Source organism: Balearica regulorum, chromosome 15 (genome assembly GCF_011004875.1).
Source record: "Balearica regulorum gibbericeps isolate bBalReg1 chromosome 15, bBalReg1.pri, whole genome shotgun sequence".
NCBI classification, from domain to species: Eukaryota; Metazoa; Chordata; class Aves; order Gruiformes; family Gruidae; genus Balearica; species Balearica regulorum.
The window spans coordinates 15762750-15778645 of NC_046198.1; the positions used below are offsets into that span (position 1 = coordinate 15762750).

At 42.0% G+C, this 15896-nt stretch overlaps 1 protein-coding gene across 1 annotated transcript; it reads right to left on the reverse strand.

Annotated features, from left to right (window-relative positions):
• Positions 1-595: 595 nt before the first annotated feature.
• On the reverse strand, positions 596-14117 carry KDELR2 (KDEL endoplasmic reticulum protein retention receptor 2). Its single transcript, XM_075767562.1, has 5 exons — positions 13883-14117; positions 7056-7156; positions 3936-4094; positions 2617-2869; positions 596-1813 (listed from the first exon to the last, which is right to left on the reverse strand). The coding sequence occupies exons 1-5, from the start codon at positions 13971-13973 to the stop codon at positions 1779-1781; spliced, it is 639 nt and encodes a 212-aa protein (XP_075623677.1). The 5' UTR covers positions 13974-14117; the 3' UTR covers positions 596-1778.
• Between the last annotated feature and the right edge of the window lie 1779 nt (positions 14118-15896).

Below are 15896 nucleotides of genomic sequence, written 5' to 3' on the forward strand. Positions count from 1 at the left end.
CACCGAGTCAGTGCATCCAAGAGGGACGCTGCAGCCGAGCTACGAGGACAGAGCTGACAACACGGAAGCAAATAACCCACCCAGATGCTGGAGAGTGTTCTCTCTCTCTCAGCCCTACGGCTACCCCTAGCACCAGGGTTCTGTGTTTTGTTAGGGGGACAGACCCTGGTTTCAGGCAGCTCTGGCAGCAACAGGATACTCGGCGTAGTATCCGAGGTAGCGGAGACTGCAGCGTCTTACATACACGCAGCAAATAAAAATCAACTCTTCGCATTTGGGGTTAGGAACAATAACCAACACTCCTAGGGGGATATGGACTGTAAACAAAGTTAGAGAAGATAAATGATTTCATGAAGATAAAACATACATAAGCACCAAACCCTCACCTGCACTAGGCTGGAGATGGACCTCTGACAAAACCAGCAGAACTACGTCACCATCGCTTCATTCAGCAATAACGCCCCTCGTAGCCTTAAAAAGTTCGTATTTCAACAGAGCAAACAATGACATTAAGCAACTCACTCTTACTACAACCTTTCATCTGGTTTCAGGCTAACAGAAAAATTTCAATTCAGTAATAAAAAAATTAAAAACATTTTCACCATTTCATAAAGTGTTTATTGAGGATGGTAACACAGGATAAATCATGCAACAGCTCAGTAAAAAAAGGGAATCATTTAAAGGATAAAGAATGGTAAACTGGTGCTGCTGATTTTGAAAAGTTTATAAAAAAAATTAATTGTCCAAAAGTGACATCAAAAACCACTTGAAGCTGAACATGGAAGTTGCTTATAAAGCATTCATTAAAAAGAAAATGTAGATACCGTTTAAAATGATCACCTACAGGTTACTGTAATCAACAACTTACAAGTCTCCCATTTCTATAGCTGCAATGGTGTAGCAGGGCTGCACATCCCAGATATTTAACCTTCTTTTCCCGAACAAAGAATACAGTCACCAACATTTGCCACTAAGCAACACAATCGCATCTCTTACCCTTCACAACCTGCGCTGCCAAGTGCTTTCGTTATTGGGATTTCCTTCCCAAACATCATGGCAAAACAGGAAAGGGCCCATCCCTGCGGCCTCGAGATTTCCTCACTCTCCTCTTGCCATCAGCCTGGTTTAGAAAGGGAACAACTAGAAAATGTGACTGTTCCCCCTCTGGCACCAACATTATTTTAAATAAGGAACTCCATGTCAGCAGATGGCACAAAGACTGGGCACCAGCACGTCACATCAAACATCGGTGGTTTCAGATTTAGAGTTGACATATATTCACCTTTTGGAAAAAAAATAAATATAGTGGAATGAAAATTGGATCGAAGGGAAAGAACAGATGACTACCATCCATCAAGGATGCACATATCTGTGCACTAAAAAAAAAAAAAAGAAAAAAAAAATCAGTCATTTCAAAGAAATTCTTGAAAATTAAAAAAAAAGTTTGCACTTGTTCCTGGTCATAAACAATCTCACAAAAATCTCACTTTTGGAACTATTCCAATTGAAACCATACACTGAATTTATTAATACAGTATAAGTTTCTTTATGTAAAAAATCTTTATACATAGTAATAAAAAAGATAAAGGCAAGATGCATCAAACAGAAATCTGCTGGTTGTTTTTCCTCCGTTCTTACAGAGCCGCTGATGACTACCTGCACTATAAAGAGCTGTGTTTCTGACTTTCTGTCTCAAGCATCTTCGCCTTTGCTTGTGATAAGGATTGTTCTGTCCAAGCATCCAAAAGGACAGATGCTGGTGATGGTGTTTTTGGCACTTACGCTGGCAAACTGAGCTTCTTTCCCTTGAGTACTGTAAGGAAAAGCAGGAAAGAAAATAGTTAGCAAAACAAAGATGTGATCTAGGAGAAGCACACACTGTTAAAACTTCAAAGGGACCAAAACCTTTCACATAGAGTCACCTCATTACAAAATGGGGGCACTGGAAACAGTTCTCCTAAGCTTGCCTCTTGCTCTTCAATACATCCTGATAAAATACGATGAAATAACAACTGTTCCAATCCTGCCCTCTTGTGGCACCCTGGAATTCTCACTTCTCACCCTCAGGATATACTAGCCTGTAAGCATTACTTACTTTAGACTTACGACTAAAACAACACAGCCCCACACAGCTCTGTAGTTATACGATGGAGGTTGGAATGCGAGTAAGTGCAGAGTTACTAATGCACCCAGCAGAAACGACTGCTTCTACACTCAGCAGAAACAGAAACATCCACAATCCTTTGGACTCTTAAGGCATTTAAATGCTGAGAAAGGCAAAAGTGTGGAATCTGCACAAAGCAGTGTACGTTGTCAGAAGGATGAGGATCATGCTTATCAATGAAAGACAATGGCAACATGTATTTAGCCGTACTTCTTTAAAATTTGTCAATTAAGTTCATCAGATCATTTGTACATGTATATTTTATCCATACTCAAAACAATCCACAGTGCCCCACACTAGCAGAAAGTGTAGTTGATAAATCTATCAAGGAGATTTCAGCGATAATTTGCATACAAAATTAACAACCTAGCAATGTCGATATAGCAGATCCCTATGAACATGTTAATTGCTACATTCTGCAGTCTGAAGCTTAGAGTTATTGCCCTACTTACCTTTTGTAACATACAAATAGAAGAAGTCACAGTAAAGAACGGTCTGGACCACACCAGCAACGACAGCTATGAGGTCAAAAAATCCCTCAAAGTAGTAGCGCCAAATCCAGTTGACTAAGTACAAGGCACGGTACAGACCCAAGAAGAAAAGATAGTGAGTAGTGATGGTCTCTGCTTCCCCAGTTTTGCTGATCATAAAAAGTTGAGGGAGGATAGCAACTGATTCAAGATAGATGGAGAAGGTCCACAGTATCTGAAAGGAAAAAAGCCACAGGTATATTCAACTGTCGTACTGATACCAGAAGCACAGAAGGTATTTGGCTTGGATTGACTTTTCACTCTCTAACGATGTTATGAACAGGTACAGTATTCTGGCAAACTATCCTCGGTACAGGAAACACTAAGTGAAAGCTTCGTAATCCACCACGGGATGGTACAAAGGAACAACTCTCGTGGCAGACAACAGACTCTCCAAACCAGCTGTCTCATGAGCTGGCAGGCATAGGTGTACTCCTGAGGAAACTTATGTGCATCCGGCAGTTCAGGATTCACAGCACCATGAACTGCAGCTTACAGAGCTGGTGCTGTGAAAAGCTGCAGGGAAAATGAAGTCCTTTTTCCCCATGTTCTTTTTTAATCTATCGGTTTGAAGAATGAGTTAATACAGAACAAAATTTAAAATAACATCTCGAAGTGCTGCAATAAAAATTCCTTTACTCTCTAATAAAATCATTTAACTCCAATAAATACAAAAATGCAGCTCAGTCCACTTAAAATAAACATCCAAAGGTATTCTCTATTTCGTGGGAAAAATCACCTGTTTGAACTCTCTGTAATTACATTTTAAATATAATTTTTTGGATAGGAAAATGCATAGTTGCATTTCAAATACAAGTGCAATTCTTTCTAATACTCTAGACCATTTGCAATTCTACAAAATTTAAGAAGTATTATAATTACTTTTGGTTTCAGTGGGTGGCACCCATTAATCACAAACTGCATTCTGGCGCATTTCTTTAACAAACGTAACAAAAGGAAGGATACTTTTGAATTAATATAACCATCAGAGTATACTGGGAAAAAGAGAGTCTTCTGCTTAATAAAATAATCAATGGTGATAATAATGCTAGTTTCCTGAAGTGTCTTAAATTTTCACAGAAATCTACGCCGTAAAGATGCATTAAGGAAACAGGACTAGCCTGAACCTACTGAACATAGGCATATTCCAAGCACTCCTCAATCAGCCTAAATGTGCTCGTCTTCATGTTCTAAATATTTTGGAGAAAAAAAGTATAACCTCCTGCCCACAACCAACTCACCTCCAGAGGAGAGAAGTCATGATTGACAAGAAACGAGAGTCCGCCAACAGGAACTATCAGAAACTCCACTCTGAATGTATCATGGTTTCCATCATAGGTGGCCTTAAATTTCATGTAGATCAGATACACAGTGGCATACGAGCAAGCAATGTAGATAAGCTAAAAAGGAAGGAAAGAAAAAACAAAAAAACAAAACAACCCACAGAGGTTGCAGGATTAGATCAAACTCACTGAACAGATATTCCCAGGCACTAAGAGGAGTAAGCGCTGTCTTTTTTGGTTGTATTGTTTGTTTGTTTGTATGCTTTTGCAGTTCGAGGCTGTGTGGTAGTATTTAACTTTTCTCAGCAGAGTAATAATTCAAAACCAATGACTCTGGGCTCTACTGGTTTTGTTGCTTTAAAAGCATCCCCTTGCCTCTGGTGGAAGTGACTGTCCCAAGATTCTTTAAAGATCCTTTCCTGAGTAGACAGAACTAAAGAACTGACTGGAGAAGAAACACCCCTTCTCCCACTGCAGGGGAAGCGCTGGCCCAAAACATTTACCTTAAAAATGCGCAAGTGCAGACATGCAATAGTGATGGAAGGGGTCTTTTTACATTCAAAAAGACTGGGAGTGGTGTGGCTCATGTGGTAATTAAAAACCTATTCAATAAGCCCCATTCGGACTCAGCCATTTAACATATTACAAATTAGCTGATTTGATTTAGACCTTTAAACATAAAACCTGTAAAACTAACAGACTGCTAGAAGCACTGAACCAGAATTCAGTTTCAATTTCAGTTGATGTCTAACGTTACTGGTTTTAATTGTTATGGTACAGTAGACTTCATAGGCTATTTGCATATTCCACAGGGAACAGCTTATTCTACAGATGAGAAAACAGAATCGAATACATGACTTTCTAAAGGCCCATTCGCCATCATCAGGCCAGAGTTCGCATTGTCCTGGAGACAACATAGTACAGTAGACTATACAAATAGTTTAGCTTCTGCCTCAGCTTCATTGCAAAGATTAAATATTCCAAACCATTTATCACATTAAATATAGGTTCTGTACACTCGAAAAGGAACAGATCTCAAAACCCATTGTTTGCAGATGCTACTAAGCACTAGAAGTGCTGCTCACAGATAGAAAGTGCTACAAACACTATATTGAGGAGCTCAGAATCCAAAGACTCTTTACTACACGAGCACCCCAGCTGACTAGAGATGGAGGACGACAGGACAGGATATCAGATATAGGTAATCTCTACCACAGGTGTAAACTAATTGTAACTGGTATGGTCATACAAGACACTAAGAAAGTATGAATGAACCACAACTTCTTGTTAAAGATTTGTTCATGAGAATTATAGTGTGCTTTAGGACACTCAAAAAGTTTTCATTTTTTCATTTTTAAAGATATACAAATAAAAGAATAATGGTGGGAAAATGACTGCAGAGTGCACGAGCAGAAATGCATCCAATACTCAGATACAGGTACCAGGAAAAAGAAACTGTAAGATATGGAATGCTACGAATCACAAAAAGTTAAAGTCTGCAGGTCATTAGGAAAGGCAGATAGTGCCAATCTGCGTATTTCTGTATATATTCCTTGAACACAGCATAAACTAATTTTCCACTGCCAGACAAATACAGCAAGTTGGCACCTGTAGTTTAATTAGTATTTCTTCAAAAATACCAAAGAAAATCCTAACTCTACAGAAATTAACTTTTTTTTTTTGCTGCCAATTACAGCATTTTCCTCAGATTAGAAAGTTCATTTAGTTACACTCTGGGTAAGCTTATTTGTATAGCAGTTCATGTTCTCTACAACTGTGTAATGTTATATACTCCCAAATATACGTAGATAGACCAAGAAGCTGCGTTGGGACACTCAAGCAGCTTTGTCTTGGTACTACAATAACGGGCTGAAAAGCCAATTACATCTAACAGTGTCTCTAAGCAGTGATCTTTGAAACTGTAACAGAGGCTTCCATTTTGCAAGTTAATATTGGATTTGAACAGAGGACCACTCGTTTCATTCCTGGAAAGACTCAGTTTAGTATGAAGTTGAGTATCACAAGTGTCATTTCCCATATTAATTCTTTTTCTGGGTAGGAGGGCTGCAGAACAAAGACATGGTCATGACCCTGAATCACAACCAGTAAATAAATTGCAAAAACCCTAGCTGCTCCTTTAGTGCATCCAACAGCAGCTTTCAATATTCTCTGAAATTACATAGAAAAAAAGCTTGTGTCTCAAGAATATTTTACTTAATCCACAGTTCTTCATCTAGACTGTCAATATTAAAACTTAAGTACACCTGTTTGACTTGTCAGAAGACAACTGTGTGAGTGGGTTTAAAAATCTAAAATTTTATTTTACAGTATTATTCCCCTAATTCTTCAGTAGGTTTTGTGTTATTGACTATCTAATCTTTCTTTTTGGCAATGTTATACTATCCTCCGAACAAAGCTGAAGAGCATCAAGAAAATCCAAGAATAAAGGAACTGGATTAAAAAGGTGTCTGCTCCAGTGCCACAAATGCACCAATTTGTACTGGTGCCACAAACACGCTGCACTCTCCCAGCCCACTGCTTTATTTTCTTGCACTCAGCACCAGAAATTGCAGGAATAAATAACAAAAACAAATTTGGGCTCACTAACATTCAGTGGGCAAGCAAATGGGGTATAATCTGATGGAAGCTACATTCCTAAAAGCATACTTCTGTCAGTTTTTGATCAGCCTCTGACCCGACACTAGCTACAATTCTGGCAATGCATTTTGAATACTAATTTACCTTGTAGTGGCTAAAAAGAGATTTACTTAACCTCTAACGTTTCAATTGAGGAATATAATTTATTTGAACCATTCTTCCAAAAGCTTTTATTTTCAATAACCACAATGGCATTTGTTCTAAATGTCGGTCCCCATACAAACAGTTTTTAAAAATTGCATGTAGAGTGTAGAAAGAAGTAGGGTTTTGAGTCCTTTTTCCACATTCTTTATCCAAAGCCCATCTAGAACTTATTCTGTAATAACTGTGCAGTGGGCCATTTAAAGAGGCTTTTATTAATGAAATTATGCACTCTGCATACAACATTACTAGCTCTTCTAACTCTTCAGTATACTCTACCTTCATAGATGTGTTATACAATGAAATGAATGAAGTGAAGAGGTCCAGATAACGGGTAGTGAAGACCAGTGCAAACAGAAGCTGGCTTTTCCCAGAAATACCTAAAGCGATAAAGGAAATAATTAATTATTCAAAAAGTGATAATGTGCTTTAAAACACTTGATGCCAAGGATGAGAAAGGATATAATCCTTTATTTCTAAGCAAGTTGATTACAAAATTAGGACAAAAATCCAGGCTTCTAGAACTATGCTGTACAAACAGAACTGTAAGTTCATATATCTCAGTAGTGTGACTGTAAGTTACCTATACACCATTGTACTGGAAAAGGTGTTAGCACTACACAAGATTTAGAATCTACTCAGAACAGATAACTTGCAGGTTATATTTTTGGAGATTACACTATCTGTTCTGCATTATCATTGGGCGTTATGAAGTAAGGCTGCATTAGCTTTCAATTCTCAGCGTGCTGTCACATGCCTCAGCACCTTCTTTAGATGTTGAATAGCTGGAAAGGTACAAAGGCAATAGATACTACAGATCCAGTGATAATCAGAAAGTATGCTAGCACCAATAACGTGATTTTAAAGGAACAAACTGATTTTAAAACATAAGGCAATTCAATTCAGGAACTTAACTGACCACATGGGGGGGTGGGCGTGCGGAATCAAACAGTCAAAACCAGATGTTACTATGTACTATAACAAAATAAAATGAGAGAAGCAAGCTAAAATGACAGATGTCTACATTGCATCTTCAATGTAACTTTCGATTTTAGGCCAAAGCCCCAACATCAAAACATTTGCTTGTACTTAACTTCAGCCACTAGATCAGTTAGTATCATACAACCTTTGCACAATTGGTCACTAAAAGCTTCTGAAAACTGAGGTGAAGCATCGCTCTGTAATACTGATGTAGCGGTCTGTCACAGCAGGGGGACAAAACAACCTAGCCTGCGCCTCTATCTTGTTATTCCAATTACTCTTGTTTTCAGTCATCCAGGGTGAAAACATTTGAATCTGTTCAGCTAAGCATGCAAATATTGTTCAAAAGACAAGTGGGGAAAATATGCTTTAGGAGAGGGTTACGATGCAAGGCTGAAAATCCTTGTCCCTTTATAGAGGGATATGTCTGAGAAGGGTTTTTACTAACAGTGCCATAAAGCAATTAAAAGAAAAGCTATCTGCTATGGCTATTGAACTCCTTTTTCACTCAGGCTTAAGAAACACTGAATAAGCTGCCCCAGATGAAGGGACTTCATGTTTATACCTAAATTACAGGAAAGGCTGAAATAGTAACAATTAAAAAGGGGTTTTGTTTGGAACTTTCATATGTGAAATATCTATGAGGTGAGCCTAATTAATGTACTACGTGCAGAACATAACTGCTCATAAGCAACTGTACTACAGGAAACAGCAAATGCCTCAAAACCTACAGTTATGCAGACTGTAAAGCTATAAAACAAAAGCTGTAAGTATTAAAAAACCCAGCAGCTAAACAAACAAACCAAAACACCCCCCCCCCCTTCCCAAAGTTTGGGAAAAAAAATAATAATTTACATTTCTTGAACTAGAACTACATTGCAAAGACAGCTGAAGCAGCACTCAGTTGCATCCCAGGTGTGCTTGCTGACGTTACCACTCTTGACAGAGCGCTGCTCTCATGCCAATAAAACCTCTCAGCAAGCAACGCTGTCCTAAGGTCAGAACCCACACGACAAAGAAATCCACCTGTATGGATTTCAGTACAGCATCGCGCTACAGCATATAGTTATGTTATATTATTTAAAAACCTATTTTGTTTTAGTAAATAACCGTGAACAACAAAAAAGCATATAATATGTATTTTGAATCTTTAGAATAGTCAAATCCTGAAACACATCCTAAAGCCAAGTTTAAAGTAATTTTCAAGTTAGGTAGGCTAGACTAGGCAAGGTTCAACGTTTAAACCAAAGACTTGTGGAGACACAGGCAAACTGGGAGAAAGTAAGATCTACCACTAGCAAAAACAGGAGGAGGAAACACGTAAACACTCTGTTGTATGAATTTGATGCATTTCAAAAGAGATATCAATAGGATAGGATCATAACAGAGATATCAATATATCTGCCACAGCACTGACCTTGGCTCATGGTTGGCAACTGCAATATATTGAGACTACACTGCCATTATTCTCACCCTTCTCCCCCCTCCTTTTACACCCACAAACATTGCTTAGTTCTTGAACTAAATAAACACATTTTTTATTTCTTCCCAAGCTCCAGGCTCAAATTCCAAAGCGTCAAACCTCTCATTTTTGTTTCATCCTCACACATGGAAAAACTCCTTCAACTTCTGCACTCCAGCTTGGCTAAAAGCAATAGCATGAAACTTTAATTCAAGAGCTCAGCTGATTTTCACAGCCACGGAGGACAGCAGAGCCGAAATTGTAGTACTTTCTCATCAACTGCACGTTGCCGTTGTGAGTTAGGTAAAGAGCGATAGGCAGCAGCGGCATTCAGTCAGCCAGGCTGTGCAGTGTGTACATGACTTACTAACTACAAATTGCAAATCACAACCAATTGTGATTTGTAGAATATATTCTACAAACCAAAGTTTTTCTAAGGAAAGTCAATCCATATTTTGTCATGGAAATCTCACAGGCTTTTTGAGGTATTTACTACTACTACTACTACTAATCAAGTACTTTTGTTCAGTATGAAGTCCATATCAGCCACAGAACCACAACTTCTTTGGTTTTGCTAGTAAAATACTAACATTAAGAATCCTGTACTTTCAATTAGAAAAACCCAACCTAACTCTAAACACAAATTTGTCAATTGAGAAAGGCAAAATTTTACTTCAGAGAAGAAATTCCAAACCTACCTAAAGCTGCATTTTTTGAGAAAACATGGACAAATTGGCAACAGCCTATGGCAAAGTACCATCTGAAGTCTTCAACATAGCGTGTGATCTGGTCCACAGTAGATACATAAACAAAATTATGAGACAGCTACATCACCTAGCAAAAGTACTACACATTTACTGTCCACTACTTTTTTACAGTATTCAGCATATAATTTGACAGCCTTGCAATTGCAGGTCACCTTTAACACTTGACAAATGACAGTGAGAAAAGCAAATCTATTTTCAGGCAGTAATTCGCAGTGCAAACAATCTAATTTGACTTGGAATGGATTAAAAAAAACAGTCTGAACATGACAATGTTTGAAAGCACAGGATTCTTCAAGTCTCATGGACTTCCTAATTATGACATGAAGTCAATAATGGAGTTACCTGCTACATTCTCCACGGCTCGTAGTAATTATTTTGGAGCTGTTATTTGGAGTGGCAAACATTTTTCCAAATTCTAAATTTGGAAACTCAAATAACCAGTCATGCAAAAAATTGTTTTCCTGCCAGCTCTGAAATCACGACTGGATTTGCTTTCCCCTTGTTGTCTTTTTAACATATTGACTAAATTAGGAAAAAAATAATTAATTTTTCCCAACACTGAAAATACAGACTGCTTCCTAATACAGATTATCCTAGCCTCACCTATTTTCCTCAATTAGAGGAGCCACTTCTCAGGAAACAAAATGGGGACTGATGTGTCTCCAGAAAACAGTAGGTTGCAGCAGAGGTACACAGGCTGTCTCCCTCTTGTTTCCAGCTGCTTTTACAGGCCTCTCAGCTCCTCTTGGAACAAAGGCCTCAGACACACACAGATGCAACCAGAAGAGAGGAGTCGGCACCATGTGGTTTGCCAGCTCTTCATGGATCACAGCCTACAGCTCAGCAATCAGTGAGAAGCCTTTATTTATTTTCTAAGCTTCTACTGCTACAAAAGTGCACAGTTAAAGCAGCAGCTGGTTTCCCCACGTTTCCTTAGTCACCAATAACCATGAGGTATAAGTTTATTTAATTTATAAACTGCTCTAATAACCACGCAATATAAAGGAATCGCATAAAGCCCTCTAATAAGAGGCATTTAGCAGCTGTTCAACACTAACTGGTAACTATTTAGGGGTTATTGTTGTGTAGACTTTACGAACATATTTTATGTGAATATGTATTTATGAATTTTTTATTAGTAGAAACCACAACTGAGAACAATGAACCACTACAAGGAGCAGGACGGAGCCCCAAAAATAAAATCCCACGCTCTTTTGAGGTGTTCTTCTCATTCTACATAAACTTGTTAGGCCTCAGACACCAATCTCATTGAAGTAACAGGAATCTGGATTTACTCCTGAAGACTCATGCAGAACTGGAAGACACACACACACAAAAAAAACCCCAACCCAGACAAATGCATCCCGGTTTCATGTTTTTTCCTCAGGAAAATGAATGAAGCAGATGTTTTCTACTGAAAGAGCCCACACATGTATGTTTGTGTTCAGGGATGCCGGCTCATTTGGTAAAGGGAAGAGTAGAGGGCCCTATGTAATACAGGCCCATTACTTTTCTGTGTTGGAGAAAGCAGTACCAAAGAGAATGATTGCTATGAGTCTGCTTTCTTATGAATAAATCCGTAATAACAGAGATCCTCCATCACAACTGACTTAAGGAAAACAACATTAGATCACTTTTTAAGCACAAAGATGGGACTAGGTTACATTGTACTATACCAGGTAAATAACCTCATGTACAAAGGTCACAATCTCTTGGCTAAAACCCTATTTGAATTTTAGCCTTGCACTAGAATTTCTCATTTTCCCTCTTCAGACAGCAAGAGATGCTTAGTTTTTAGATTATTAACTCTGTTGTTGTTTGTAATCTTGACTGCATTTCTCAAGTAAGGCAGAGACAACTCTACAGAAGAGCTGGAGAAACCCAGGCCCTCTCCTGCCAGATCCAGACAGAATTCGTGATCCACTAGAGCTTGAGCTAGGAAAGTTCATGAGGAAGGAGCTCTTGCACTCCATGACATCAGAAACAATAGTTCTGTGCTACCACTGCCTTTGGACCACGGAGTCATTTGCTTGAGCTCTTCTGTAAAGTTAAGAACAGTTTTTACTTTATGTGTGTTTAAAACCAAAGCTATTAATTTACTTTTTTTCTTTTTGCACTATCAACCGATTAGCAAAAAGTGACTTGACATGAAAACATACAGAACCTGTACTTCCTCTTACGTGTAGCACAAATCCCTTCCATTTCCTCATTCTCAGCTCTTTCATGTTGCAGCTTAAACTAACTCTTCACGCTCTTAACTGAAGACTTTACAGACACATATGTTCAACAGTGTTAACTCGGTATTTGAACAATATTTCATGTCGACACAGGGCAAACCAATTTCAAGAATAATCACTGTTACTGACAAAGGAGAAGCTCAGCAGAGAGAAGCCAAAGTCAAGCTCACAGTCAAACCCCAGTCCACACCAAAACTGCTATTTCTAGGGTCAGTGGCCTGATCCATGTAATACATAGAGCAGTGAAATGCCCATTTTGAATTACAACTCCTAGTTTTCTGAAAGAAATCAGCTATGCTGCAGTTCGAACTGCTTGCAATTCCCTCCAACCACCACACCGTAGACTAGAAGCGAAAAAAGCAAACCACATCACACGGAATCCGAACAAGCACGTACAAAACACGGGAGGAAGCTCCAGCTTTTCTTATCCGGGCTAGCAGAGGAGCGGCGGGAGCGGGGCTTCTCCCCGGCGCCCAACCCGCGGGGCGGCCGGGACCCAGCTCCCTCCCCGCCACACCTCTCCGGCTGCCACGTCAGACCAGGCCAGGATCTCGACCGAAAGCCTATTCATCCAGCCTGGAGCTTCTTTCCTACAGCCTTCCACTGCAGCTGGTCATGCAAACACCTCAGCAGCTTTAGAAACGTCACGAATCACAGTTTAATTCTTAAACAAAAGGGAAGGAGAGGGCGCGTTAGTCAGCCGTGAATGCAAACCAGGGCGCGGAGGGAAAGGGAGAGAGCGAGGGAAACTTCAGGATCTGCAAAGTGCAAGTCAGCTACTCCCAACGCTGCACCAAAACCTCCTTTCACGCAACCAGAGGGGCGCTTAAAGCTGCCAAGCAAACATGCAGACAGAAGGCTATGCACTGTCAGGAAAGGCGAGAAAATAAGCTGTGTCTCCTTTCCCGATAGCGGCCGGGCGCACGGAGAGGGGGAAGGGGGGAGGGAGGGAGGCTGCCCGCCCCGCGGGGGACGCATTCCTCCTCCTCTCCCCCTCCAAACCTGCCTCCCCATTCATTCGCCCGCCGCCGGGCAGTTACATAAGGAGCGACCCTCCCGGGGACAGTCGGAGTACTGGTGCTCAGGGATTAAAGTACAAATAATGGCAACCGCTAAACCTGAACCGCAGCTCCCACGAGTGCACCCCCACCCCGGGGGGGGGGGGATGATGCGGTTCCCCCTTCCACTCCCCCCGCGGCTGCTCACCCGCTTCCCCACACCCTGGTTTTGGAGGGGACCGAGTTAAGAGGTCGGTCGGTCAGGACGAGTCCCCTCTCCCCTGCACTAAAGGGAGCGATCGTCCCTTTTCACCTGCCCGGGGCGAGTTCTGTCCTCCCGCCCCAGGGGCACCTCGGGGGGGGACGGGACGGGACGGTCCCCCACCCCCGCCTCTCCTTGCTTTACCACAGCCGCTTCCCGGGCAGGCGGGACCCCCCCGCGCTGCCCCCCCAGCCCCCCCCCCCCCGGCTCGGCTGATGTCTCCTCAGGGAGCGGTCTCTAAAGGGCGGTGAAGGCGATCGCAGCACCCCCCCGCCGCGGTGAGGAGGCAGCCATGGCGCCCAGCCTTCAGCGAGACTCGCCTCAGCCACCGCGGCCCGGAGCTGCCCGGGCCGGTCCCGCCGCCCTCCCCTCGCCCGCCTAGCGGCCTTCCGCACGCACCCGCGCAGGAACGGCTCTTCCAGATCTTGAGCAGCAGGATGATAATGGCCGCCAGGTGGGACAAGTCCCCGGTGAGGCGGAAGATGTTCATGGCGGCGGCAGAGGCGGCAGCGCAGCCCGGAGCCGGGGAGCGAAGATGGCGTAAGCTCAGCGGGCACCGAGCGACGTGGCCCGGGGACGTGGCCAGACAGCCACCGCGCCCGGTGCACCCTGGGAAACGGGAGGGAGCGGCCCCGCCCCTTCGCCGCTGGGGCCACCCCGCGCCGCCTCCCGGCGGGGGTCGCGGAATCGTGAGCCCTGAGGCGGGCCCTGGGCTGGGGCGGGACGGCACACACAGGGCCCTCCGGCCTTCCGCAGCCCTCCTACCCGCGGCGCTGCGAGGGGAGCGGCCCGGGCTCGGGCCTGGCAGGGTTGGGCCCAGGGTCGGCGGGGCCTGGCTCCCCGCCGGGCCCTGAGGAGTGAAGTCCTCGCCTCGGGTCCCGCGCAGGGTGGCCGGCAGCCAGGGCGGAGTAGGCCACAGTCCTTTTTTTGCCTTAAACTCTTCAGAAGCACCTTTTAGATGAATAAATTGGAGACTGATTGTTAACTGGCAGGAAGCAGAGCTGTGCGGCCAGGAGCGGCTCCTGCCGGCGGCACCTCCCGGCCCCAGCGCCAGGCAGACGGCTGTCACTGGAACAAGCGCCCAGTATGAATGGGAGAGAGAAATTGCCGTGTAATTCTGCCATCAGACGTTGGGCTAGTCGAGCAGTTGATATTTAATAGCTATTGTCATGTTTTGTGAAAACGAGCAATTGACTTGATTCATGGTTAGTAGCCCAAGAGAGTATGCAAATCTTCCAAGAAAAAAAAAAAGTAATTATTCCTTGCAACAATAAGGCTTTGCGAGTTAGCGTGCTGCCTCCCTTGCAGTCCTGAATCCCTAAATCTGAAGGAGAGCATCACCATCATAGTTGCCCAGTGTGCAGTTCAAAAAGGTATCTCCTCTTAAGCAGTGCTCTAATAACTCTCCAGTGTTCTCTGTAAAAAAATGCCAACAATCAAAACAATAACAAAGAAAGCTAGGAACAGCCCCACAGGAACAGGATTTCCAGTGCGGAAAATAAGTAACAGGCTATCCCAGCTAAACAGTGGTGCTTTGCTTTTTTATAGCATTTCTGAAAGGGTAAGTTATTTCTTAAAAAACTCTTGGTTTACATTATTACATGCCCTGATTGAGGAAATAGCGTAAGGACTTTACAGTTACGGAATGATGTACAGAAAATTTCCCGCAGCAGAAGGTTATATATTGTTTGAAAATTTATGAAAAGATCCTAACTGTAGTCTTTCATTGTTTTCTTGTTTAAAATGTAGCATAAACATTTAAATCTTTAAAGGGCTTACATATTCCCTGAAAGAAAAGAGAACTGATTAGTACCTCCTATTGAGTTTATATTTTTTTTAGTAAGTACCCACAGTGTGGCAGAAACAAATTTACTTATTTTCAGAGATTAGGAATCAAAGCCTGTCCTCTTAAAGCCCATGTTTAAAAGTACAGCAACACAACTCCTTGACAAGCTCTCGCACTTATAATGCCCTAAGAGAAAAGGCTCTATTTTTAGATTTGAAAAGTTTAATAGATTTCAACTCTTAACAGACTAATTATTTTAAACAGATATTGAATAACTTTCGGCATCAAATAATGCTTGATGTAATGAGCAGGAAGTTGTTTCCTTGAGGATGTGTTAGGAACCCAAATCCAGTACCTGGAGAATTTGTACAGAAGACGACGGTGTTTGACAGAACTGCCCAGGTCAGTGGTACAGACTGCGGCAGTAGGTGAGAACATGCAACCATGTGAGTTCAACCTCTGTGGTTGCAACGCTGTCACGCTTCCATCACTACATACAAGGGTAACAGTAAGGTCTGAAAGTACATTTTATGTCTTAGGGCACTGGCTGCACTGGCTGGATTAGCTAGGACTCGATTGAAATATGTACATTTAATGTCTTAGATGTAAACACTTCTAAAAGGATGA